Genomic DNA, 27483 nt, shown 5'->3' on the forward strand with positions numbered 1-27483 from the left:
ATAAACAGGCTGAGAAAGAAATTAGGGAAACAACACCCTTCTCAATAGTCACAAATAATATAAAATATCTTGGCGTGACTCTAACTAAGGAAGTGAAAGATCTGTATAATAAAAACTTCAAGTCTCTGAAGAAAGAAATTATAGAAGATCTCAGAAGATGGAAAGATCTCCCATGCTCATGGATTGGCAGGATCAACATTGTAAAAATGGCTATCTTGCCAAAAGCAATCTACAGATTCAATGCAGTCCCCATCAAAATTCCAAATCAATTCTTCAACGAATTAGAAAGTGCAATCTGCAAATTCATCTGGAATAACAAAAAACCTAGGATAGCAAAAACTCTTCTCAAGGATAAAAGAACCTCTGGTGGAATCACCATGCCGGACCTAAAGCTCTACTACAGAGCAATTGTGATAAAAACTGCATGGTACTGGTATAGTGACAGACAAATAGACCAATGGAATAGAATTAAAGACCCAGAAATGAACCCACACACCTATGGTCACTTGATCTTCGACAAGGGAGCTAAAAACATCCAGTGGAAGAAAGACAGCATTTTCAACAAATGGTGCTGGCACAACTGGTTGTTAACATGTAGAAGAATGCGAATCGATCCATTCCTATCTCCTTGTACTAAGGTCAAGTCTAAGTGGATCAAGTAACTTCACATAAAACCAGAGACACTGAAACTTATAGAGGAGAAAGTGGGGAAAAGCCTTGAAGATATGAGCACAGGGGAAAAATTCCTGAATAGAACAGTAATGGCTTGTGCTGTAAGATCGAGAATTGACAAGTGGGACCTCATGAAACTACAAAGCTTCTGCAAGGCTAAAGACACCATCAATAAGACAAAAAAACCACCAACAGATTGGGAAAGGATCTTCACCTATCCTAAATCAGATAAGGGACTAATATCCAATATATATAAAGAACTCAAGAAGGTGGACTCCAGAAAGTCAAATAACCCCATTAAAAAATGGGGCTCAGAACTGAACAAAGAATTCTCACCTGAGGAATACCGAATGGCAGAGAAACACCTGAAAAAATGTTCAACATCCTTAATCATCAGGGAAATGCAAATCAAAACAACCCTGAGATTCCACCTCACACCAGTCAGAATGGCTAAGATCAAAAATTCAGGTGACAGCAGATGCTGGCGAGGATGTGGAGAAAGAGGAACACTCCTCCATTGTTGGTGGGATTGCAAGCTTGTACAACCACTCTGGAAATCAGTCTGGCGGTTCCTCAGAAAATTGGACATAGTACTACCGGAGGATCCAGCAATACCTCTCCTGGGCATATATCCAGAAGATGTCCCAACCGGTAAAAAGGACACATGCTCCACTATGTTCATAGCAGCCCTATTTATAATAGCCAGAAGCTGGAAAGAACCCAGATGTCCCTCAACAGAGGAATGGATACAGAAATTATGGTACATTTACACAATGGAGTACTACTCAGCTATTAAAAAGAATGAATTTATGATATTCCTAGCCAAATGGATGGACCTGGAGGGCATCATCTTGAGTGAAGTAACACAATCACAAAAGAACTCACACAATATGTATTCATTGATAAGTGGATATTAGCCCAAAACTTAGGATACCCAAGATATAAGATACAATTTGATAAACGCATGAAACTCAAGAAGAATGAAGACCAAAGTGTGGACACTGTGCCCCTTCTTAGAATTGGGAACAAAACACCCAGGGAAGGAGTTACAGAGACAAAGTTCGTAGCTGTGATGAAAGGATGGACCATTTAGAGACTGCTGTATCCAGGGATCCATCCCATAATCAGCTTCTAAACGCTGACACCATTGCATACACTAGCCAGATTTTGCTGAAAGGACCCAAATATAGCTGTCTCTTGTGAGACGATGCCGGGGCCTAGCAAACACAGGAGTGGATGTTCACAGTCAGCTATTGGATGTATCACAGGGCTCCCAATGGAGAAGCTAGAGAAAGTACCCAAGGAGCTAAAGGAATCTGCAACCTTATTGTTGGAACAACATGATGTACTAACCAGAACCCCGGAGCTCTTGTCTCTAGCTGCATTTGTATCGAAAGATGGCCTAGTCGGCCATCAATGGAAAGAGAGGCCCATCGGACTTGCAAACTTTATATGCCCCAATATAGGGGAATGCCAGGGCTAATAGAATGGGAAGGGGTGGGTAGGGAAGTGGGGGGCGCTATGGGGGACTTTTGGGTTAGCATTGGAAATGTAATTGAGGAAAATATGTAATAAAAATATTAAAAATCAAAAAAAAAAAAAGAATTGCAGTGTCCTTTGGGTGGACTTTTCCTTTGATAAGTATGTAGTGTCCTTTTCTACAGTAATCCTTTCTGATTAGTTTCATTTTGAAGTCCATTTGATCAGATATTAAAATGGCTACACTGGCTTGCTTCATGAGTCCATTTGCTTACAGTATCTTTTTCTATAGTTTTTTTTTTTTCCCTCTGAGGTGATGTGTATCTTTGATGTTAGGGTGTGTTTCTTGGATGTAGCAGAAGGATAGATCTTATTTTTTAATCCATTCTGTTATTCTGTATCTTTTTATTGGGGAGCTGGGACCATTGATGTTGGGAGTCATTAATGAGCAGTGTTTATTGATAACTGTCATTTTGTTGTTGTCATGTTCTTCCCCCCTCCCCCCGACCTCTTATTTTGGTTTGGTGGCCTGGGAGTATTTATTCCTTCTGCTTTCTTGGGCGTGGTTAACCTCTTTGAGTGGAAGGTTTTTTTTTCCCAATCATCTTTGGTAGAGCTAGATTTATAGGTTGATACCCCTTAAATTTGGTTTTATCGTGGAATTTCTTTCACCATCTGCTGTGATTGAAAGCTTTGCTTAGTAGTAGTCTATGCTGGTATCTGTGGTCTCTTAGAATTTATAGGGTATCTGTCTAGGCCCTTCTGGATAGTCTGCATTGAGAAGTCAGGCCTCATTCTAATATGTCTGCCTTTATATGTTATTTGGCCTTTCTCCCTTGCAGCTGTTAATATTCTTTCTTTGTTCTGTATTTTATTCTTTTCATTATTATGTGTCATAGAAACTGTCTTTTCTGTTCCTGTCTATTTTTGGTGTTCTGTGTGTTTCCTGTACGTTGATAGGCACCTCCTTCTTTAGAGAAATTTTCTTCTCTTAATTTGTTGAAAATATTTTCTGTGCCTTTGACCTTTGTTTCTTTTCCTTCCTCTATTTCTGTCATTTGCAGACTTGGTCTTTTTATAGTATCCCAGATTTCATGGATGTTTTGTACCTCAAGTTAAAAAAAAATACGATTTTCTTTGACCGAAGTCTCCATTTCTTTTATCTTGTCTTCTATGCTTGAGAGTCTTGCATTGCTTGTATTCTGTTGGTGCAGCTTAACCTCTGAGATTCCTTTTCAAGTTTTTCATTTCTAGATTTTCCAAGTTCGTGTTTTCTTTATTGATTGTATTTCCATTTTCAAGTCTTGAACTGTTTCTTCTTTTCCTCTGTTTATTTGTATTTTCATAGATTTCTTTAATGGATTTATGAATTTCCTCTTTAAGGACTTCTACCATATTCATAAAGGCTGTAATGAGGCCACTGACTTCTTCAGCTATATTATATTTTTAGGGACTGCTGTGGTAGAGTTGCTGGGCTTTAGTGATGACATTTGTCTTGGCTGTTGATGATTTTTTTTTTTTTATGCTGATATCTGGGTCCTCATGGTGGGTCTTATCTTTGTTGTGATGATGTTCTGTTCATTGGTTTCTGTGGCCCTCTCTGGTATTTACAAGTGGGTTGCCTGGTAGGCAATGCTTTTGAGGTCCTGCTTGTCGTGACTACTGGGTGTTCCAGATAGAATGTGTTTTTTTGGTATCGGGAGCTGATGCTAAGGCATGGAAATGGACTTGAAGCCGGGTTGATGGAGTCCACAGAAGGGAGGAGAGCAGAGTGTTCCACCAGTATATGCTTATTACCCTGGGATTGGTGGTAGAGAGTGAGGAGAGGCCACAACAGGTAATTTGCTTCTGAGATAGGGATCAGACTAGGGGGTTGGGTTTAGAGAAGAATGAGAATAAAGACCTGAAAATTGCCAATCAACTCCCCTGGTCAGCATGGCAGGGTGGGTTCCCAAGGAATGTCTGAGGGTATTGTTGCCTGAGACAAACGGTCAGGAACACTCCAGGAGAAAATTTGTGCAGTCCTCTAGAGATGGGGGTAGACAGGAAGGGAAGGCTATCATTTATGTAGGTGACCGTACATGATCAACTACAGAGCTTGGGACGAGGCAGGAGCATTGGATTTGAAGCAGAGATAAGAGAGTGAAGGCCTGAAGATCTACCTGCTTCTCTGGCCATTGTGGCTGATGGATTGAAGGGGTTTAGTTTGTTTTGTTTTTTCTTTCTATAGCTATGACAAACCACTATTACCAAAAGCAACTTAGGAACAAGAGGGTTTATTTCTTCTTATAGTCCTCCATGAGAGGAACTCAGGGAAGGAATTTGGAGGCAGGACTGGATTAGAGGCCATGAAGTGCTTACTCTCCTTGGCTTTCTCAGCCTGTGTTTGTATACAACACAGGACTATCTGACTGCCTAGGTAGGTTGATAGCATCCACAGTGGGCTGTGTCCTCCTCCATCAATCACTAATTAAGACAGTACTCCACAGATGTGCCTACAGGCCAGTCTTATAAAAGCATTTTTCTCAAGTATGATTCCCTCTTTTCAGATAATGCCTGCACCTATGTCAAGTTGATAAAAACTATGATTTAGTATTTTTCCACATATCTGACCATCCTCTTTCCAAGCATATGTGTTACCGTAAGGATGCTCAGCGTGCACTGTAAACTTTTAAGTTAGAAAAATACTATAGTACTTTGGACACTAATCCTATATTCTGTCTTTGATGTTGGCCCCTTGAGATAAAAGCCTTTTTTTTTAATCTATGAGTATTTTTTTCCTCAACCACAGGGGGCAGCAAATGTTGGTTTTGTTTTGTTTTGTTTTGTTTTGCTTTTTAAAAATATACTTAATGTAGTCATTATGTCAAAGAACCTTCCACCTTCAGATTAGAAATTCTATTTGAAGTTAGTGTGTTAGTGAAATTTATGGGATGTGGTACTCTAGGCATGCCAGCATATTAGTGATTCCACTTTCTTTTATTAATTCTTTTAGTATAAGAAGTCTTAGAACTTTAACATGCATCAGTGCTCCTTTTTATTTAAAAGAAAAATCAAAGTTTTCAATTTGAGAGAACAGCTTAGGAATGACTTGAACAGCTTAGGATTTACATGTTGATACAAATTTCTTAATCTAATATGTTGACTCTACTTTTTAGTAGAATGAATTTCTTTTTTTTTTTTTCTTAGCTTAATTATGTGGTGCTTGTGTTAGTTGAGTTTTTAAAATCTGTTTTTACCCAGTGGTCTGCATATTTCAGAGAACTTTACATGTTTCATTGTTGAACAAGTAAGAATGTATGCTTTTGGTCCTATGCATTTTCCTGGGATGAGAAGAGATTGTTGTGTTTAGATGGGGATGATAACTGAGGCCCCAGGTTCATGCTTTGATGGTGACAAGTACAGGCACAACCCCTTCTCCCAAGGAGTTTTCTTCAGGGAGACAGACATTCATCAGATGATGCAGATAAACAGAGCTACAAAGCATGACAAGGAACTGAGTGGTGTAATTCTGTCATAGCATGTAGGAGAGGGACCTGGTGCAGATGGGGTTCCAGGCAAGGTGTCCATGAAATAGTGTCATGGTGACACATGCCTACCCCTACAAAGCTTGGTAGGGATAGGTGAGGAGTTTGCTGTACCAGAACAGATTTGATTTTGAAAATGGTATCTCAAGCAATGTTTTAGAGATACTAAATCTAGGATGTGAAGTAGAAACCTATCATTATCCAGCAAAAAGAATAATGACAATAAATATAAATAGAAAATAACCGCAACATGCAAATAGACACATGTAAAATTAGAGCTGTAAAATTGAAAAGGTAGTGACCGAGAAGGCATGGGAGACTTAGGAACAGGGAGATGAGAAAAAACGTTGCTCTGTTTCCTTAGATACACAAGAGTGGCCTCTTTCACCACTACACAGACTGGAAATTGTATTTGGTTTCAGACATGCAGAGTTTTAGGATGTGTTCGTTCACAGGGCAACAAAGATGTCACTAAAGATATCTTGGTCTAGAACTTCAAGGAGGAGTTGAGGCCAGAGATACAAGTTTAGGCTGTATTGGATTGTTTGTAGTTGAAAAAGAAATTGTAAAGCAAGAGGAAAAGCAGTTCAAATGCAGGCTTAAGAAGGTCCCAACTCCAGTAATAGACGAGCCTGCAAAAGGGTCCAGAAGGGAGCAGCTCTAGAGATAGGACAGCAGCATTCAGGGAAGGCCTCACAGAGCCCGGGGAAGAGGTCTGCAGGAGTTTGTCTGCTGGGCACACACTTAAAGGGAATGGGACTGAAAGCAGCCTGTGTTCTGCAGTAGTGTTTATAGAATGTGCATTTCCCTTTGATTCAGGCAGGTCCACCATCCTTCTCACCAGAATAAATTGTGCAGATTGGTCTAATGTATGTGCGAAGCAAAATGTTACTGCATTTCCCGTGGTAAAGTTGTATAAGGAAGGCGAGAGCCCAGTGTCTTATGCTGGTATGTTGGCAACTAAAGACCTCCTGAAATTTATCCAGTTGTAAGTATTCCACTCGTAAGGTTTCTGAGTTTGAGGTTGTAGTTCTAACACCATACTTTGTTGACATGCATTTAACAGGGCCAAGGATACTAGAGCTGAGATCAGAGTGAATATCGGTAGCAAAGCGTAGTGCATGCTCTGTCACTTTCAGTTAGTGAGTCAGAGTTTTTTAAAAGAATAATTTTGTCTAGTAGTCTATGTAATCTATTGTTTGCTAGGTTCTGTTGTTTGTTTGTTTGTTTGTTTTTTTACAAACTATAAAATGTCTTTAAGAATTAATTTTGAGCCTAGTTATATATTTATCCAGGAATAAGATCTCCTGTCCAGTGAACATAACATCTATCCAGGAAGCAGAAAAATACCTGCGTGGGGAATTATATAAAGACCTGTTCATCTCTACTAGTGTGTCAGTCCTGGGGCTCTTCAGCCCAGCCATGACATCAGGTAAGTAGAGGGGCTCTCTCCCTTTTTAATTTTTATTTCTGTTGTTGCTGCATGTGTGTGTACATGAACAGGCAGTGGCTTATGAGTATATCTGTAGAGGCCAGAGGTTGACATTTTGTGTCATCTTCTGAGCTGTCCACCTTATTTCTTGAAGCAGAGTCTCTTATTGAACCCAGAACTCACAACTTGGCTGGTTTGGTTGGTGAATAAGCCCTGGGAATCTTCCTGTCCCTACCTCACAGTGCTGGGATTATAGATGCACACTACCCAGCATTTATTTTTAATGTGTTCTCTGGGAATCAAACTCTGATTCACAACATCTATGCAGTAAGTATTTTACCCACTGAGCTGTCTCCTTAGCCCAAACTTTCAAATCTCAGTTTAAACACTTATTGCTTAACGATGGTTTAAAAAATTTTTCTTGTAGTGAATTTTAAATTAGAGAAATTTGAGGAAAAACCTAGGACACAATTGCTCAAAGAGTTTATACTATTTTTCTTGCTGCTGTGACTAATTAATTACCTGACTAGAAGCAACTTACAGGAGGAGACCTGTGCTTACTTAACTTGAGAGTCTAGTCTGGCATGGCAGAGAAGGTGTGCAGGCAGGAGCGTGAGGCCACTGTTCACATGGTGGCAGACTAGGAAGCAGAGATGCATGTCAGCACTCAGGGGGTCACCCCCTTTTTGTTTCTTTCTTTTTTTTTTTGAATTTTCATTTTTTAGAACTGAAAGTCAATTTCCTCCCCATACAACATAGTCTGATTATGGTTTCCTTCCCTCTACTCCTCCCGGTTCCTCTCCACCTCCCCTCCTAGACGGAGCCACCCTTTCTCTGTCTCCCATTAGAAAACAAACTGACATCTGAGGGATAATAATAAAATATAAGATAAAACAAAAACAAACAGAAGGGAAGGAGCCCACAAGAAAGACATGTAGATGGAGAGACACACTTGTTCACACAGCTTTACCCTTGGAAGTATGCGCACAAATACCTTAGGCCAGTGGTTCTCAACCTTCCTAATGTTGTAACTCTTTAATACAGTTCCTCAGGTTGTGGTGACCCACAACCATAAAATTATTGTCATTGCTACTTTATAACTGTAATTTTCCTATTGCAATGAATCATAATATAAATGTCTGATATTTCTGATGGTCTTAGGTGACCCCTGTGAAAGGGTCATTTGACCTCCCAAACGGATCACAACCTACAGATTTAACCACTACCTTAGGCTTTTAAAATCTAGTCAGTTAGCACATGGCTTTGATCCCAATGCTTGGGAGGCAGAAGCAGGGGATCTCTGGGAGTTCAAGGCCAGCCTGGTCTACATACTGAGTTCCAGAACAACCAAAGCTATGCAGAAAAACTGTCTTAACAAACAAACAAACAAAATCACAAAAAAATTTTAAAAAAAATCTAGTGATTTAGAATAGTTATCACAGATATGATGTTAAATTTGATGTCATTCTTTCCATCCTTTTTATGTACCTAAAGATTATATATTTATATTTTTATTTTAATGCATCTGAGAAAAAATTGTATCTGGGTTAATATCTTACTTTTTAATTAATTAATTTCTTTATTATAGTACATTATAGCTGTCTTCAGACACACCAGAAGAGGGCATCAGATCCCATTACAGATGGCTGTGAGCTACCATGTGGTTGCTGGGATTTGAACTCAGGACCTCTGGAAGAGCAGTCAGTGCTCTTAACTACTGAGCCATCTCTTCAGCCCAATATTTTACTTTTATTTTAGTTATGGGTACATTTTCCTCCTCCAGTTAATATTAGTCATAAATATTATGGCTATATAGTTTGACTGGATAAATATAATTTGTCTACAAATAATACTTGTGCTTTTTTTCCTTCTATAAATGAAGAAAATACTTGAGTCTTGGTGTGGGTTTTGAACCAGTTAATAGGAATAGACTTCCAGTAGAATAACTGTTTTCAGTAAATTGTGTTGATTGTGTAATTGCAAATTATATTTGCTACTCATTTTAAAATGAAGTTTTAGTGCTTGGTTAGTGAATAGTTTAAGGTACGTAACATTAATGACATTAAGGCTTGGTCATTTCGACCCAGTTATTTTCCCTCCATTAAAAAACAAAGCTTTATTTGGTAATTGTTCTAGATTCATTCTGGTGCAGAGATGCAATAGTTCAACCCAAAGCAGCTTAGGAGAGAAAAGGGTTTATTTCAGCTTACACTCCCGGGTCACAGTACATCACTGAGGGAAATCATGGCAGGAGCCTGGACACAGGACTGCTTGCCATTCTCGGCAGCATCACTCTCCAGTCGGAGAGCTACCTTATAGCCACTGAAGTACAGTGCTTGCTGACTCGCTTTCTGCTGTTTCCCAGGTTTATGGTCAGCTAGTTTTCTAGCCTGTCTGCCACCTGTAGTCCCTGAGCAGTGCCCCACAGAGACAGCCAGCACCCTGTCCAGTGAGGTACTACCACAGGAGCTGTCAGAGCCACCAGCAGTACCTCCTCTCCAGCCTCCCCAAGCAGCTCCTCACAATGGGAACTCAGCCAAAGCTTCCTGCGGTTGGAAGCCATCCTGACCCGTGGGCCTGATGCAGGAAAAGGAGGCAAAATAAAGCCACCAGTCTCTAAGATCCTCAAGCTCAGGACTTGATTCCAACCCAGTCCTCACCCTGGAAATCTCTGCCTTGAAAAGCTCTGCCCCGCCCCTCCCCTCCCTAAGTAATTCTATATAAGTCCTGCCTACTTTTCAATTCATTGCAATATGCATTTTCATACTGTGATTTTAAGGTATGTATCATTTCCCCTCTCTTTAGGCTGTATTTTAGAAGACAGCTGTGTCCATTTTCCTTGTGTTAGGCAAATTAAAAAAGAGTCAAGTCTTTATTTGGTCATTTTGTATGATTAGAGTGCTATATATTTTTTTAATTTATTTTTATGTCATATGCATTGGTGTTCTGTCTGTGTGTATGTCTGTGTGAGGACCTGGGTGGAGCTGTACACAGACAGTTCTGAGTATTTCATGTGCATTGGTGTTCTGTCTGTGTGTATGTCTGTGTGAGGACCTGGGTGGAGCTGTACACAGTCAGTTCTGAGTATTTCATGTGCATTGGTGTTCTGTCTGTGTGTATGTCTGTGTGAGGACCTGGGTGGAGCTGTACACAGACAGTTCTGAGTATTTCATGTGCATTGGTGTTCTGTCTGTGTGAGGACCTGGGTGGAGCTGTACACAGTCAGTTCTGAGTATTTCATGTGCATTGGTGTTCTGTCTGTGTGTATGTCTGTGTGAGGACCTGGGTGGAGCTGTACACAGTCAGTTCTGAGTATTTCATGTGCATTGGTGTTCTGTCTGTGTGTATGTCTGTGTGAGGACCTGGGTGGAGCTGTACACAGACAGTTCTGAGTATTTCATGTGCATTGGTGTTCTGTCTGTGTGAGGACCTGGGTGGAGCTGTACACAGTCAGTTCTGAGTATTTCATGTACATTGGTGTTCTGTCTGTGTGTATGTCTGTGTGAGGACCTGGGTGGAGCTGTACACAGACAGTTCTGAGCTACCTTGTGAGTACTGAGGATTAAACTCCAGTCTTCTGGAAGAGCAGCCAGTGCATTTAACCACTGAGCCATCTCTCCAGCTCCTGAGTGCTGGAGATCTTAAATATGACATTAAGAGAACATTTGTTTATGAAACCACAGTTTTATCATATCAATAGGTACCTCTTTAGGTATGCCATGAAATAGATTTATGTTATGTGTCTACACTAAGCACCAGCCTTTGAAGTTTAAAGGTGATGGAGTCTGCCACCTGTAAAGTCTGTCTCAGCTGCCTAGCACACATGACGCTGAAGTTTCACAGGCTTCTTTCATCTCTGTCTCTGCAGCAAAAGAACTTTTCAGGGAAGCAGGAAAGCAGCTGAGAGGCTCTGTCATTACAGGGATTTATTCTGAAGATGATGTTTGGATACTGTAAGTGTGTTGTTCTTCTCATTCCGGGGCACGTGAAATGATGCAGTGTAATGTGCAGCTTGTCTCTCCACAGCTGATCCCGAGATGGAGCAGAACCGCAAGTTACTTTTCAGTCAACTCGCAAGGTGACAGGTGTCTGGGATGTCTGCCATTTTCCCTCCCCTCCCACTCCCATGTGTACCCGTCCACCCCAGTGCTCTGCAGTTTTAATTCTCTTCCATGGAGCGGTCTGAGAAGTGCCATGCCGCTACATTCTTTGCATACTCCTTCTGAAGTGACCTCAGGAGCGACCCTGGACTCGCTCATTTCGAAGGCACCCACAGAAGATCATACTCACCTTTGCCCCTTTGTCAGCCTTAGTCTTGGGATCCTGTGGCTTGTGCTCTAGGCTTTAGGTTTTCCCTGGGGTTTTTATAGTGTTGAGAATTTTACTTCTTGAATCTTGTTTTTATTTGCCACAGGGATATATATATATAAAAACTTCCGTTGTTCTGCCTATGGAGGATGGGATTGCTGTATGTTACCAGTATACTTTAGTTGCTATAGAATAAAGGAGTGGACTACACATTTGGAAATTTTTATCAACACAGTCACATTCACCATGAACAGTTCGTGTGTGTGTGTATAGATTTACAGGAGAGATATTTTTTTGGGGGGGTTGCTACAACCCCCTTTTGCTCACAGATATCTGCAGGGCATTTTGTGCGCTCTTTAGCCTCTATAGCTCCCTAACAAAAGACACAGAAACCTGGTATTTTTATTAAGCTGCAAGCCAAGCCCGGCAGGTTCTGAGCTATGCTAACGTGTATTCCAACCACAGACCCTGTGTTACTTGGTATTGAGTCTTGCACTGTTCCATGGGCATCCCCAGGCGAGCTTCTCAGGTTACATACTCAGGGTCCTTCCTATGGTCCACCCTGCCGCTGCCTCCTTTCTTTGTCCTTTCTCCCTGTGCTCCCTACCTGAGACCCCCTACTAATCCCAAATTCCACCTTCCTCTCTCCTCTGTCCTAGTCTAGGCACTGGCTTTTTATTTACCCATCAGAGATTACTGAGGAGCATTCTTTACAGCATATTGGTCAGTACAGTGCCCATGTCTGGACTGTAACCCGATCTTGGGGTACAGAACTCAGCATCTGAGTACACAGTGGTGCACGAGAACAGCCCCAGAAGTTATTATGCACCAGTAGTTTGTGCTTTGGATTTTCTGGCTACAATGTTATTAATTCTTTTGTTTTGAACTCAATGTTTTTCATTTTGAACACTTTTTAAAAAAAGATTTATTTATTTATTATATGTAAGTACACTATAGCTGTTTTCAGACACACCAGAAGAGAGCATCCAATCTCATTCTAGGTGGTTGTGAGCCACTGTATGGTTGCTGGGATTTGAACTCAGGATCCCCAGAAGAGCAGTCAGTGCTCTTAACCACTGAGTCAACTCTCTAGCCCCCTGAACACTTCTTTTTTTTTTTTAAAAGATTTATTTATTATATATAAGTACACTGTAGCTGTCTTCAGACACTCCAGAAGAGGGCGCCAGATCTCGTTACGGATGGTTGTGAGCCACCATGTGGTTGCTGGGATTTGAACTCTGGACCTTCAGAAAAGCAGTCGGGTGCTCTTACCCACTGAGCCATCTCACCAGCCCCCCCTGAACACTTGTTTTTTTTTTTTTTTTTTCGAGACAGGGTTTCTCCGTGTAGCCCTGGCTGTCCTGGCACTCACTTTGTAGACCAGGCTGGCCTCGAACTCAGAAATCCGCCTGCCTCTGCCTCCCGAGTGCTGGGATTAAAGGCGTGCGCCACCACGCCCGGCTCCCTGAACACTTCTTAATGGGGAACATTTAGATCATTTTATGAAGTTAGTCTATTTTTAGAAGGTATCATTAAACCAGAAAATAGGTGAGCCACCTATCTGATAATATAATCACCTACTATTTTCTGCTGCTAATTTGCACTTAAGATGTAAAGGGCTGGGCTAATACTGTTTTCAGAGTGTTTGGTTTATAAGCGGCTAGTTCACTAACTTGCTACCTCCTCTGGGTATCTGAAGCTTGGGCTCTTTACCAGTCTTTATTGTATCTGTACTTCATTCTGGCATAAGTTAAGTTCTTCTACACACCATATACCTTTAAGTGACAATTCACACAAAGCATTTTTCACTTGATTTAGAGGATTTGGGTTATATCAGACTTAGTAACAAAAGTGGATTGTTTACACACTATCTAGAGTACCTCACTGGAGTTCAGCGTGTATCAGTTTTTGCTCTCTGAGCCCCATTCAGCTGTAAGACAGGCTGACGAAGACTGCTTTTAGAAGTGCTCTGATGAATAAATGAATATAGATAAGGCATTAACTATAGTACCTAGCAGATTTTAGGCCTGCCATTGGTTCTCTGCCTTACTCAGGTCTGTGATGAGCAGTCCGGGTGGGCCAGTGTGTCCCAGGTCCTATGTAGACACTTCCTTGAGGGCAAGTTGTAAAGAAAACGTCTTTAGATTATTGTCATGTTATCTCAGCTTGTTATACTCCTGAGCTTTCTCAGGTGACCTCACATCAAAGTGCATGGAAATTGAGAGAAATTTCTCCTTAGCACCAGGGCTTTTACCATGTTTATACTTTGTTGTTGTTTGAGGCAGTGCCTCAGTGTATAGCTTGGGTTGGCCTTGAACTCACAGCCACCTTTTCTCACCTCTCGTAATGGGGATTGCAGTGGATACCATCTCACTAGATAGCAGTGAGGCTTCCTTCTCTTGCCTCCCACTTGGAGGTGCTGCTGTGATTGTTCATCTTTTTGGTGACTTGATGTATCTTGGTTATAAATTTTAATAGTATATTTCTTCATAGGTCAAATAAATATGCTACAACTCTCCCAGCCCTGCTACTGGCCAGGCCTAAAGAAGGTAGAATAGAGAGTGTCCCACTAGACACCACCCTGGTACAAGACATGGCTCAGATACTAGCAAATGCACTACTGGAAGCATTTGTGAGTATATTGTATATAATAAAGAGGTTATTTGAAATAAAATTCTGATTGATCAGTGGTAATATCACATGATTAGCACATAAGTTTTCAGCTTTCAGAAGTTCTGGGGTGTCATGTTTTTTTTTTTTTTTTTTTTTTTTTTGGTTTTCCGAGACAGGGTTTCTCTGTGTAGCCCTGGCTGTCCTGGAACTCACTTTGTAGACCAGGCTGGCCTCGAACTCAGAAATCCGCCTGCCTCTGCCTCCCGAGTGCTGGGATTAAAGGCGTGCGCCACCACGCCCGGCTCCAGGGTGTCATGTTTTATGGCTGAATACTTGCTTGATTCTTTTGTTTATTTTATACACGCAACTTTTCTAGTGTGCTGGTAAAACTTCACTGGCTTCCTGGGGCCAAAGTGTCCAGTGTCTAGTAAACATTGTTATAATAAAGATGGTCTAGAAGGTCAGACATCCTGGTTGTAAATTCTTCCGAGTCCTCACTGGCTCTGTAGATGTCCATGTGTATGGTGCAGAATCTGCTGGGAGTAAGTGTCCGAAGAGTGCCACTTAGTAGAGAGTGTCTGGCCTGTAGCAAACATTCAGCAAGTGTTAGCTATTGCTATAATTTATACAGTTTTAAAATGCCACCATCTGACCCATTTTCTAATGCCCTTTAGTGGCGTCACAAGCACACGAGGTGTAACCTAGGTTATTTGATTTCAGTAGCTACAATACACTTGTATTTCTGAAGTTATGATGGGGTATTATTATCAGCTATAAATATTGACTGAATGATCTCCTTTCTCGTTTCTTGTCACAGTGACCTACATGCTAATACATGGGTAGGCTACATTAAAGATTACATAAAGGGTAGACTTTAAAATAAGTTTCTGTGTTACCTTGAGTCTGTCCCCCCAACCCTCCTGCTAAGTTAACAGGTCATAACTAATCAAATAACTGAGTTAATATTTTTCAGCATGTGGTTTTCTAAATCATTGTTCTAGTAATTTTTATGAGACATATTGTTAGAGAAGTGCTACCTTAACATATACATAATAGAGTAAATTATATATATTTTTTTCAAATAATACAAGAGTAATAGAGAAGGAATTTGGACTCAGCTGTAACTTCTCCAGGTTTAAACTTGAGAATATATTTCTCCAAAATCTAAAAACAATTATCAGTCTCTTCTTACTTTATTACTTTTTTTTTATACTTCAGTTGTTACCCCCTTCCCAGTCTGCCTCCTACAGTTAGTTCCTCAGCCCATTCCTACTCCCCTGTCTCTTCTTTTTATTAAGTATATTTTCATGAAGGAAACTATATTGATGCTTATTTATAATATCTGCTCAGTAATCATTTGTGTTAATGCTCTGTGCTAACTAGTTTCCCCTTGGTGGATATTTGTTATCTTTCAGACAGCTTGGTCTTTCTCTCTTGGCTGATATGGAAAAGGAGACTGGCCATCACTGACCTTTACCGTCCCAAATTCCTATTCTATTTAGTCATCCTCCTGAAAACAGGCCAGTCTGTCCAGGTCACTAGTCTGATAGAAAATCTGCGGTTCCCAGGAGTTAGAACCCTGGCTGGCTGGATCGTTCCTGTCTGGCCTTGCAGTTACACTTGCCTCTTGCTTTCCCTACGCTGTCACCCGTCAGCTCGCTGATGCCCCACATGTAGCTGTAACAGCTCTCTGTCTGTTATGATGATAGCTCTCAGTGTCTGTAGCTCTGCTGGAGTACAAACCCAGCCTGTCAGGACCTTACTCTTTACACAGGGTCTTTCTACAGTATCAGAGCGACACTTCCTCACACCATGAGTGTCTTTTTGATAGGTTGGCTTCCTTAGCTGTTGAACATGAGCAGTGTTCAGGGATCACAGCAGTTTGCACACCTCTCTCTTCCAATGAGTGAATTCCTTGAGGGCAGGAAGTTTCCTACACTTCAGGCTTCTTATTCTTGGTACATGAGATGAGCAGAAGTCACCTTCATCTCATGTCTCTACGGCTCTGAGAGATGTGTCATCATTTAGGAGAGGATGCCATCCATGTCAGAGATAGGCACCAGGTAGAACTGCTGAAGGCCAGCCTCGGGCATTTGAAGAAGCAGATGTAAGATTTAATTTGTGCAGTAGGAAATCTAAGATGATTATTGTGAGAATGAAGAAAAGAAGTAGAAGAAAGAGTGATTGGCAAAGGGAAGGAAAAGGTATATGCCAGCTTGTGTAAAGGTTGTTGGCATGGTTTTAAAAAGTCAAGTTGTTGGTAAGGGTTTCTAGTGACCCAGTGAAATCAGCTGGTAGGTAGTAAGCCTGCATTCTCCTTCTCCACAGAGCCTCTGGGAACATTTCTCATCTGAAATGAGATGATGTTTCTAGCTCACAGTGCCTCCAGAGGGCACTGTACTACTGCGGGACACCCTTGTAAAGCAGTAACAAGAAGGTGGTAGAAAATTAGATCTCTTACTCCTGACTAAATTCTTTTCAGCTGCTTTAAACCCAGAAGAGGTAAAAATTGGCGTTTGGGCTTGTTTAGCACATTTAATTGTTTTAAACATCCAAAAGATACATGTGTTTGGAAAAAGCGAGCTAATCATGGAGAGGGGATAAAGGTTATAATTTCAGTTTCGCTTATGTTTAACTTCTAGTAAATTAAAAAAACAAAACAAAACAAAAACCATACTAGATGGAACAATGAAAGAGTGTTGTCTGTCATGGGTGTACTAGCTAATCTGGGTCCAGAGCTCAGCATGAGTTATTGTAGAGATACCAGCCTTTGTGTTCTTAAAGTCTGTTAGCAATTTTATTTTGACTATAACTCATTACGGTGATATAGGATTGAATAAGAATTTTTAAAGATTTACTTACTGTGGTCAAATCTCTGAAAAAAATGTGTGAATTCCATTTTATAAACTAAAATTGCATGAGTGATTTGAGTATCATTTCTGATTTATGCTGCATCTTGCCCGTGTTTTTGTTCGAGGAATTTTGATGTTTTTTTTTTTTTGTTTGTTTGTTTTTGTTTTTGTTTTTGTTTTTTTAAAACAGCCAGAAATCACTGTGGAAAATCTTCCCACATATTTAAGATTTCAGAGACCACTACTTCTCTTGTTTAGTGATGGCAGCATAAACCCTCAGTACAGGAACACGATCCTGGCACTGGTGAGACAGAAGCAGCTGGATTCGTTTACCCCTTGCTGGTTAAATCTGTAAGTCTATGTTGTATGGTCTTGTTTTGCTCTAAGAGGAAGGCTGGGGGAAGTCTGTGTTGTGGTGTCTGCCTAAAATCACAGCATCATAAGTTCAAGGCTACATGAAATTCTTTTTTTTATATTGCTAACTCATAAGGTTTTAATATGTTTTTGTATAATTGCTCACATATTGTAAAGAATTGCATTGTAATATAAATTTATATTGATGTATCTGTATAATCATTTTCTGCTTTTTAATAGGTACCATTTTTTTTTGTGTGTGTCAAGGAAATTTTCTGAGACAATTTGGGGTCCTGTCGTCTAGTAAATGAAATTCTATAGCCTTCGAGTTAACATGCAACTAAATACACCATCATGATATTTTTATAACTAGTTTCCTCAGACAAGCTCAAAGATGATCTTGTTTAGACCTGTTACTGTAAAGTAACTGTAGGTAGTATTTTCTGATTTTAAAAAGTAGTAGATGTCCTCTGAAAACAGTGTCAAATAGGAAAGTAAGCGTTGAGATATTTACAGACTTCAGTCTGTTTGTGTGGTGACAGTCAGCCAATAGCAGTGGAGAGGCATTCACGAAGCGCATCCCTCTGTGGCAGTTTCTGGCGTGTTCTCTAGATGCATCACTGGTGCTTCTTTAAACGTGAGCACGGTTTGCATGTGCATCCATGACCCTTCTTCAGACTCACAGATAAAAGCTGTGCTTTTTACAACTTAATTGAAAAGCAAGAACAATGTGGCAGTATACACCATTTTTGCCTTACTGACATTACATCTCACTCTTGAGGGAAAGTTTACCTCAGTAACTTCCACTGTAGGTTTTTAAGTAGTGTTTTCCATACCGTGAGGTGTGCTGCATCAGGAAGGGAGGCTTCTTTTATGTGTAGCTCCTTGTAGGACTGTAGTTCCGGTTCTAGAGCTTCAGTGTGGCATTAACATTCTTCCTTTCCCAAGGAAAGGGACAATCTTAGGGGAGAGGAATGTCTGTAACAGGAAGCATCCAGTTAGACTTGCAGAACACACCAGTTTGGAGCTGACAGGTGAGGAGGCACTAAGGGAAACCGATTGTCATGCAAAGTCACTGGCTGCCTTCTGTTCCTCATCATAGACTGCCCCAGACCACAAAGACACTTTAGAAGCATTTGATTGCTAATGTAATTGTAGATCTCTTGTTTTGGTGAAGTCTCTTCATAAGCCTTCTGGCAGGCTAATAATTGAAGCACATTACTCTGTAAGTGACTATTTTCTTTTTTGTTGTCATAGAAGGAATGATTAGGGTACTCAGCCATCCTTTCTTGCAGGAAGAACACTCCAGTGGGGAGGGGCATCTTGAAGGCATATTTTGGCCGTCTGCCACCACTTCCTCAGCTGCTGTTGGTGAATCTGCATTCGGGTGGCCAAGTGTATGCATTTCCTTCATCCCAGTCTGTGACGGAACAAAGCCTTGTGTTGTGGCTGAAACATTTACAAGCGGGACTAGAAAATCCCATCAGTAAGTTGTCTCTTTCCTTCAGGACATATAGTGCTGTATTTTGTAGCTTGCGTTTTAAATGTTAATCATAGCTAATAAAGATGAACAGTCTAGACTCCTCAGGTTTGGGATGGAGACACTGCCTCACCTTCTCAGGCCTCTGTTTTCAGTACTGATGTGCTCTTAGTCCATGTTGCTGTGCACATTGCCAGTGTCTTCAGCCATGTGAGTCTTGTAATCACTAGTTTAAAACCCGCCACTTTGGGAACAGTGACTGGCCAAAGTGAGAAGCTGTTGTGCTTTCTTCGTACACAAATTTTCCCGTCCCGGCTTGTCTTTAAAAGCTTACTTCATACTCTTATTTTTTAAAAACTATTTAAAATAGGCCAACTAAACTTTTTAGTAGACTTTTTGGTTAGGTAATTTATCTGATATATTATCAACTTGAATCAGTCTTTCTCTTCTAATGACCAGTATTTTATTATTTAAGGTATTTCATATTATATATTTTGATCATACTTTTTTCTTCAACTCCTCCAAGATCCTTCCAACTCTCTACCCACCTAACGTCATATTATTTCTCTCTCTCTTTAAAAAAAAAAAGACAACCCAACAAATGAACTAACAAACAATAATAACAACAAAATGGAAAAATAAAACCCAGTAAGACAATAAATACTAAAACATAACATGTAAAAAAAGAAAACAAACAATAAAAAGCCCCCAAAATTACCCATGGAGTCCATTTTGTTTTGAACTACTACTTCTGCACTGCTGTGTCATATGGTTGGTAAACCCAGTGACGCTACACTGGAGAAGACAGATTACCACAGACACTGTCAGTTGCAAATAGCTTTTTGATTATGGCTGGCACCGTGTGCCCAAGTCTTCTCTGTGCTGGAATTTTGTCGGCTTGAACTCATGCAGGCCTCTGCATGCTGTCAGTCTCTAAGTTCATATGTGCATCAGTCCTGCTGTGTCTGGAAGACGCTGTTTCCTTGGACTTACCAGTTGTCTCCTCTGGCTCTTACATCTTTCTGCCTCCTCCTCTTTGTAGACCAGTGAGCATCAGGGGAGGAGTTTAGTAGTTAAATCCCATTTAGGGACAAGTTCTCCAAACTCTTGTCATTCTCTGCAGAGCGTGACCAGTGTTTTAAAATAATGTGAGGATTCACTGCATGACACTCATCTAAAAGAATTACCTAATCACTGTGTATTTATAGTTCAGTTGACTCCATAGCACTTTAAAATTATTACATGTCTATAATTAACTTTAAAAATGGAGTTGTTTTCATAAAGTGTGTGGAAAAAGATACTGACCTAGAAACAGAAAATGCTTCAAGATTAAGGCATTACTAGTATGAGTAACAATGTTAAATATATTCCAAAATACTTTTTTCTGGAATGATTTGTAGAAATAGTTACTTTTCAGAGCCAGGGGGATGCTCACTTGGTAAAGTTCTTGCTGTGCAAGAAGGAAGGCCTGAGTGTGATCTTCAGCAGTCACATTCAAAAACAACAACAGCAGCAACAACAACACCCAAAAAGGCAGGTGTGGTAGTACACTGCTGCGTTTTATAAAAAGATATGGGAGTTGCTGTAAAGTGTGGGGGAGGAGTACCTCTGTGGACCCCTGCTGAGGCACCCCTTTCCCCTGAGGGACCAGCTATATGACAGTATGGTATAAAATAGAGTTGATTCAGGCCATGGGGAGGGGAGTTGAGGGCATAGAGACAGAGAAAGGCAGAGAGAGAGAGGAGAGGAGAGGGAGGCCATGAGCATATGGAGAGAGTGGTAGGAGGAAGGGGACTGAGCAGGAGCAAGAAAGCAAGAGAGAGAGGAGGGGGCAAGCAGCCACTTTGATAATGAGTTAGGCACACCTGGCTGTTGCCAGGTAACTGTGGGGTGGAGCCTGGACAAAATGCCACCAGTACTCACTTGTAATGCATTGCTGAGATGGCAGAGGGGAGCAGAGCTGTGGAGCTAGCTCGGTTAGTGAGCTCCAATATGAGACCTTGATCAAAAGTAACTGAGGAAGACACCATGCTTTACTTCTGGCCTGGCCTCCATGTGCACACACACACACACACACACACGTCTTAATTAGGGTTTCTTTTGCTTTGATAAATACAATGATCACACAACATGGGAAGAAAAGGGTTTCTCTCGCACTTACACATCATAGGCCATCACTGAAAGAAGTCAGGACCGGAATCTGGAACCAGGGCTGATGCCAAGGCTATGGAGAAGTTGTTGGGGAGCAGGGGGAGGGGATAGGGGATTTTCAGAGGGGAAACTAGGAAAAGGGATAACATTTGAAATGCAAATAAAGAAAATATCTAATTAAAAAAGAAAGAAAGAAAGAAAATGCCCTACAGATCTGCTTATAGCCTGATCTGCTTATAGCCTGATCTTCTGGAGGCATTTTCTTAATTGAGGTTCCCTCCTCTGGGATGACTTTAACCTGTGTTAAGTTAATGTAAGACTTGCCAGAACACAAGTGCACACACATTAAAACAAAAGTTTAACATGTGATGGCACACACCTTTAATCCCAGCACTTGGGAAGTAGAGGCAGGTAGATCTCTGCGAGCTTGAGGTCAGCCTGGTTTACACATGAGTTCCAGACCAGCCAAAGTTACACAATGAGACCTCTGTCTAAACAAACAAACAAACACAAACACAGATATTTTGTAGGAGGACAAGACTACAGAGGGTGAAATCTAATTTTAAGGGTTTACAGTTTTAAGGGCAGTCTACTGAATGAATGTGACAGGTATGTATGATTTATTATTTGTGTGTGTGTGTGTGTGAATATGAGTGCATGCATATGCACTGTGCATTTAGTAACCCTCAGAAAGCAGAAGAGGGCTTGAGTTCCCTGGAACATGAGTTACCAGCAGTTGTAAGCCACCCATTATGGGCATCAAAAAATTGAAACCAAGAGTAGCAAGTGCTCTTAACCATTGATCCATCTCTTCTACCCACAAATGACTATAAGTGACTGCTTTCTTCTACTCAATCTTGTAAGTTACTTTTTCTTCATGAAAAACATTTTTTTTTTTTAATTTTTGGAGATAGGATTTTCTTGTGTAGTCCTGGCCGTCCTGGAACTTGATCTATAAACCAGGCTGGCCTCAAATGCTGTGAAGTGTCCCTGTGGGGAGTGACACTATTAGGATGTGTGGCCTTGTTGGAGTAGGTGTAACCTTGCTGGGGGAAGTGTTGTGGGGGCGAGCTTTGAGGTCTCCTATGCTCAAGCTTTGCCCAGTTTGGCACATAGTCTCCTCCTGCCTTCAGATCCAGATGTAGAACTCTCTGCTCTTTCTCCAGCCCCATGTCTGCCTTCACTCTGCCATGTTTCCTACCATGATGATAATGGACTGAACCTCTAACTGTAAGCCAGCCCAGATTAAACGTTTTTCTTTCTAAGAGTTGCCGTGGTCATGTTGTCTCTTCACAGCATTAGAACCTTAACTAAGTTTGAGGACAGTTTGTTCTACAGAGTGAGTTCCAGGACATTACATAGAAAAACCCTGTGTCAAAAAAATCATAAAACAGCCTTGTCAGCCATCAATGGTAGAAGAGGCCTTTGGTCCCATGAAGGCTTGATGCCCTAGTGTAGGGGAATGCGAGGGTGGGGAGGTGGGAGTGAGTGAGTGAGTGGGTGGGGACACACCCTTATAGAAGCGGGGGTGGGGGGAGGGGGTGGAGGTTTCTGGGGGTGGAAATCAGAAACTGTGATAACATTCTAAATGTAAGTAAATAATATATCCAATAAAAATGACTAAGCATAAAAATGTGACAGAGTATTCAAACACTTGAGTCTTTGGGAGCTATACCTATTCAAGCCACCACAGGAAGGGAGCAAAAAACTTGATATTTTAACTTATACCTGCCTATCTGTAAGCTTATTCCACATATTACTGTTTGTTGTTTTTTAATCCCCCAAAAGGGTTAGCTGGCAGTGAGATTATTTATTTATTTATTTATCTATTGTTCCTATTAACATTTAATCACTGTATAAAAATAAGTAGAGCATGAATGTAAATATGAAAATAGATGCTGGAGAGAGGCTTTAGTGCTTCTTGTTGTAAAAGCAAGAGATCTGAGTTCAGATCCCCTCTACTTGCAGAAAAGGTAACCCCAGTGCTGAGGGATGGAGACAGGCAGATGCTAGGAGCTTGCTGGCTAGCCAAAGTAGTAAGTCAGCTTCATCGTCAGTGAGAGAGGCTCTCACTCAAAAAGTAAGACAGCGAGCAATAAATAGGCTTCTCTCCTGGCCTCTGCATGCATGTGGGAAAATGTGCAGATGGCCTCCTTACGTCAGCACAAATGCAAATGGTTTTAGTATGCAAAGGGTTTAATGAGCAGACAACTGATAAGGACCTCCTCTGAATATGTATTTCAAAATAAAATACTTCCTAGCTATATTCATACGGTGATTTCATCTCTGTTAATCACTAAACTCTTGGTTGTCTCTTTTTTTCCAGCCGTCTTGTCCGCCCAGGAATGGAAACCTCCTCTTCCTGCCTTTGACTTTCTGAGTATGATGGATGCTCCTGCATCTCAAGGTCCCACGAAGAAAGTTCTGGAGCGTCAGAAAGCCGCCGAGGTGCAGGAGAGTGCTGAGCAGCAGCCTAGAGACAGATCAGCAACCAGGAGAGAGCCGGCCGAAATGCTGAGAATAAAGCGCTGGAACACTGCGAACTGGCCCAGAGACACACAGGAGCCTTTTCACCACGACAAGGAGTTATGAGCGGGCCTCATGGGATGGCCTCTCTGTGGCTCAGGAAACCCGAGAGAGATCAAGTCTGCAAAGGAACAGGACTAAATTATGCCATCTCTAGACAAGCGCCCTTGAATGGGATTGTGATACAAATGACATGTAAAATTTCTTAGTAGTTACTCTTAAAAACCATAAACTGAGCAGATAAACCCCAGACAGCTTAATTACTACAAAAATGTTGAGATTTACTTTTTAATGTGAAGTCTTCAAAACACAGTCCATTTCACACTTAATGCCATTCCTCACTAAGGAGATCCGTTTTTGAGGGCTTATTTGCCACAGGTGGTACATGACAGTTGTATAGGGCAGCTCACTATCAGACAAACACCAGTGTGCTTGACCTGGGTCTAGCCATCCTGTGCATTTGAATCAAATTGGGATGTAACTCCACTGAATCACCGTTGACTCTCTGGTTGAATCATAACTGGCATTTGTATTTATTTTCTTGTAGCCATATTAAAACCAGTACTTTCCAGGATATTTGGCAAGATGAAGAGACAGTTTTAATATTTTGATTTAGTGATACTACTGGCATCTACAGGACAGAGGTTGAGGTGCCCCTACACCCAACCACTCTACACCGAATAGATGGATCTTCCATCAAAGAATTGTCTTTCTTTTAATGTCATTAGTTACCAAGGTTGCATAATTAGCAACCTTGTAGTAGCCTGTAGCACAGTGGGATCTCTATATCTTCTGCCCAGTTACTGTGTTTGTAAATCTTTGGACATTAAAAATGAGTGGCTTTCATATCCTGACTATTAAAAGTCATTTTAAAAAAAGATTTATTCTTTTGCATTGTACATGTTTGAGTGTTTGACCTGTGTGCATGTAAATGTACTGCATGCATTCCTGGAGCTCACAGAGAACAGAAGAAGGCATTGGATGCCTGCGGACTGGAGTTGTGGATAGTGTAAGCTGCCACGTGGATGCTAGGAACCAAACTGGGATCCTCTGCAAGAGCCAGTGCTCTTATCTGATGAGCCATCTCTCCAGCCACAATTTTTATACTTTGAAGAAGCAATAAAAGTCTCTTCAAAAGGACTTACAATGTGTGTAAATCTGTGTGTGCACTTCTCTGAATATACATATCTGTACATTTTAAGTCTATAAGTGCAATTTTCTATATACATATTTGTGGATTATAAGGGAGTCTAAAGTGAGCCCTTATCTCTCTAAGTTAGAATGCTGAGTTTCAGATTAAATAGGAATTAAATATTATGTTACTGTCTCCTAGCAAAAAGAGGCTGCCTTAATCGAGTCATGTATGAAATCTACCCCTTTGGCTTGGGGAAAAGCAAATGGTCTTCTTGGGCTATAGGACTCACCCTTATAATGAGAATACGAATCATCCAACAGTTAATTCTTCCTCTGGAATCATAAGCTGTTGGGTTGACGTATTTGCAGTGGCTCTGGCTCTGACTCGCTTTTGCATTGTGCACTGTCCGAGGACTTTGTTGAGAGTTGGTGCTCTGCTGTATTTCTTGTTGTGGCTTATATTGTCCATTACATTCTTTGTTCATTACATGCATATGTGACTTGCATAGTACGCGAATTGTAGCTCACCAGGTTTTCCACCAGTGAAGATCAGGAGAGTTCAGGGAGAGCCTTGGCTAGGGGGTGGCTAAGTTCTTTAAGCCACAGCCCTGACAAGAATTCCTTGGCACAGAAGTAAACTCACAGAATAACCAAAGTTGCTCAAGATGAAACTGGAGCATGAGTGTGGAGAGGGACAAGGAAATCGAAAGCTGTGGATGACACTGTCACATGTTGTTTTCTGTCACGCCTCTTTAGGCCCTTTGCCACATCATCTCGCCTGCTTTTGAGATGCCCAAATGCTTTTCTCTCAGGTGGCTTATATGTTCTCGTGTGTACCCTGATCCCAGTAGGGACAAGCATTCTCTGTGATGGCCTGTGATCTCTAATTCCCTGGGAGTTAGTTGGACTCTTGCCTCACCATGTTCAGGCCAGTCCTGCTCAATCTGTAGCTTTCACCCCTTGTGAATGAAATGTTCAGTTCCTGAAACTCCTGGAGATTCTGCTTAGTCTTTTTTGCACGCCTGCCATTGTTCTGGCCTATCTATTGGGGGACATAAAACTAATGGCCTAGGAAGCCAGTGTCCTGTCAAGCACATTAGCATTACTGTATAATGCATTGTGCACTGTCCTGCTTTTAAAATCTTTTTTTTTATTAGATATTTTCTTTATTTGCATTTCAGATGTTATCCCCTTTCCTGCTTTCATCTCAGAAAACCCCCTATTCCATCTCCCCTCCCCCTGCTCACCAACCCATCCACTCCTGCTTCCTGGCCCTGGCATTCCCCTACACTGGGGCATTGAGCCTTCACAGGACCAAAAGCCTCTCCTCCCATTGATGACAGACAAGGCCATCCTCTGCTACATACGCAGCTGGAGCCATGGGTCCTCCATGTGTGCTCTCAGTGTCAGCCTTTAGTTATAAAAAGCAAGAACAGCTTGAGAATTGTCGTTCAGCCCAAGGTGCAGGAAGCTGAAAGGCTATTTTCATTTAAAATTACTTTATTCTTAATTTATGCAAATGTGTGTGAGCCTGTGTGAAAGTATGTGCACCATGGGGGAGAGCAGGAGGCTAAAAGAGGGGCATTCCAAAGAATGTTAAGCCTCTTCATAGAAAAAACACACGGTCTATTTCACCTTGGCAAGAATAGGAGGCTGGCACCAAAGCAAGAAGAAATGAGTTGGTATTTTTACCCTACCTGCAAATAAGTTAGTTTTGCCAGACAGTACTGGCAAGGGCTTTATTACTCTACCTAGTAAACACTGATCAGAGGACAGTTACCTGTGCAGTTTTCTTTACCCCCAGTTTCAAGCTGAGGCCAGAGCCCACCAATACAGAGTGAGATGCATTTCAAGGAAAACGCCTCAAATTTAGAGGAGCACTTCACAGTGACTGTTTTATTATAGCTTTATTATTACTGTATAATTAGCATTATACAGTAATGCTAATGTGCTTGACAGGACACTGGCTTCCTAGGCCATTAGTTTTATGTCCCCCAATAGATAGGCCAGAACAATGGCAGGCGTGCAAAAAAGACTAAGAGGATTAGGATAGAAACTGAAAACGTTAATTCTTTAAAGGACAGTGACAAGAATTTGGTGTAATCCCAATACTCTAGTACTCTAGTGGAGGGAAGAGAATAAGGAGAGGACAACCTCACCTACTTAGTGAGATCCTTTTAATAGGGGAGGTAGGATGAGGAGGGAGCTAAATGGTAAGGACCAGGATCTGGGTTCTCTCCCCAGCACCATCAATAACATAAATGAACATGTGCCAGGTATATAAAGGATATCAGTTGAGAAACTGTCCTGACGTGACACTTGGTCACATTCACTTGGACTCCTTCTATAGACAGGAAATTCTCATGAGAAAGACTGGGGCAGGAGATTCCCCCTCAGTGGTTTTTAAGCAGGAGTTGTTGACCGAATGCCTAGATTATGAGGGGGTGGGGGGACACTACCCTCTACAGACATTGTACAAAGCTGAAATCATTACTCACTGGGTGAGACCTGGCAAGGCTTTCTGCCCTGGTGACCCAGGCTTATCTAAGAGGCATAAAAACAAAACTCAACACTGTGAGAGGCAGGAAATCTCACAGGCCCAGTGTCTCAACCAACAGAGAGCCACCACTAACATCCCTTGCAGGAACTTCAAACGTTGTGATAGCACAGTGGCGGACGTGTAGAAGACAGAGATACAGAATGCCTGTGGCCTGTTGGTCCTCTCTAACAATGTGACATATACGTTTAGAACTGAAGGATAAGATGGTCAGGCACCTGATCAGGGAGACTGAGCATTCTACACAGAAGGAACAAGGCCTGGAAAACTTGAGCAAAGGTTGACTTAACCTGAAGAATGGAGTGGAGTCAGTGTGCCTCATGTCTCACGGCAGGGCAGGAAAGAAGGAAGACTGGACTGCTGGGAAGAGGCAAAAAATCATGCAGTATTTTGGGAGC

At 41.3% G+C, this 27483-nt stretch overlaps 1 protein-coding gene across 3 annotated transcripts in view; it reads left to right on the plus strand.

Annotated features, from left to right (window-relative positions):
• Positions 1-24528, plus strand: part of Txndc16 (thioredoxin domain containing 16) — an 88936-nt gene extending 64408 nt beyond the window's left edge. For all 3 annotated transcript variants that reach the window (XM_021181560.3, XM_085828610.1, XM_029469058.2), the window contains 7 exons: positions 6498-6666; positions 6974-7110; positions 10979-11063; positions 13912-14050; positions 17074-17234; positions 18533-18723; positions 23195-24528. In XM_021181560.3, the coding sequence (XP_021037219.1) occupies positions 6498-6666; positions 6974-7110; positions 10979-11063; positions 13912-14050; positions 17074-17234; positions 18533-18723; positions 23195-23460 (1148 nt within the window). In that variant the 3' untranslated portion in view covers positions 23461-24528. The remainder of the gene's footprint in view (positions 1-6497; positions 6667-6973; positions 7111-10978; positions 11064-13911; positions 14051-17073; positions 17235-18532; positions 18724-23194) is intronic.
• Positions 24529-27483: the final 2955 nt, after the last annotated feature.

Source organism: Mus caroli, unplaced genomic scaffold (genome assembly GCF_978045245.1).
Source record: "Mus caroli unplaced genomic scaffold, Mus_caroli_1 scaffold_12, whole genome shotgun sequence".
NCBI classification, from domain to species: Eukaryota; Metazoa; Chordata; class Mammalia; order Rodentia; family Muridae; genus Mus; species Mus caroli.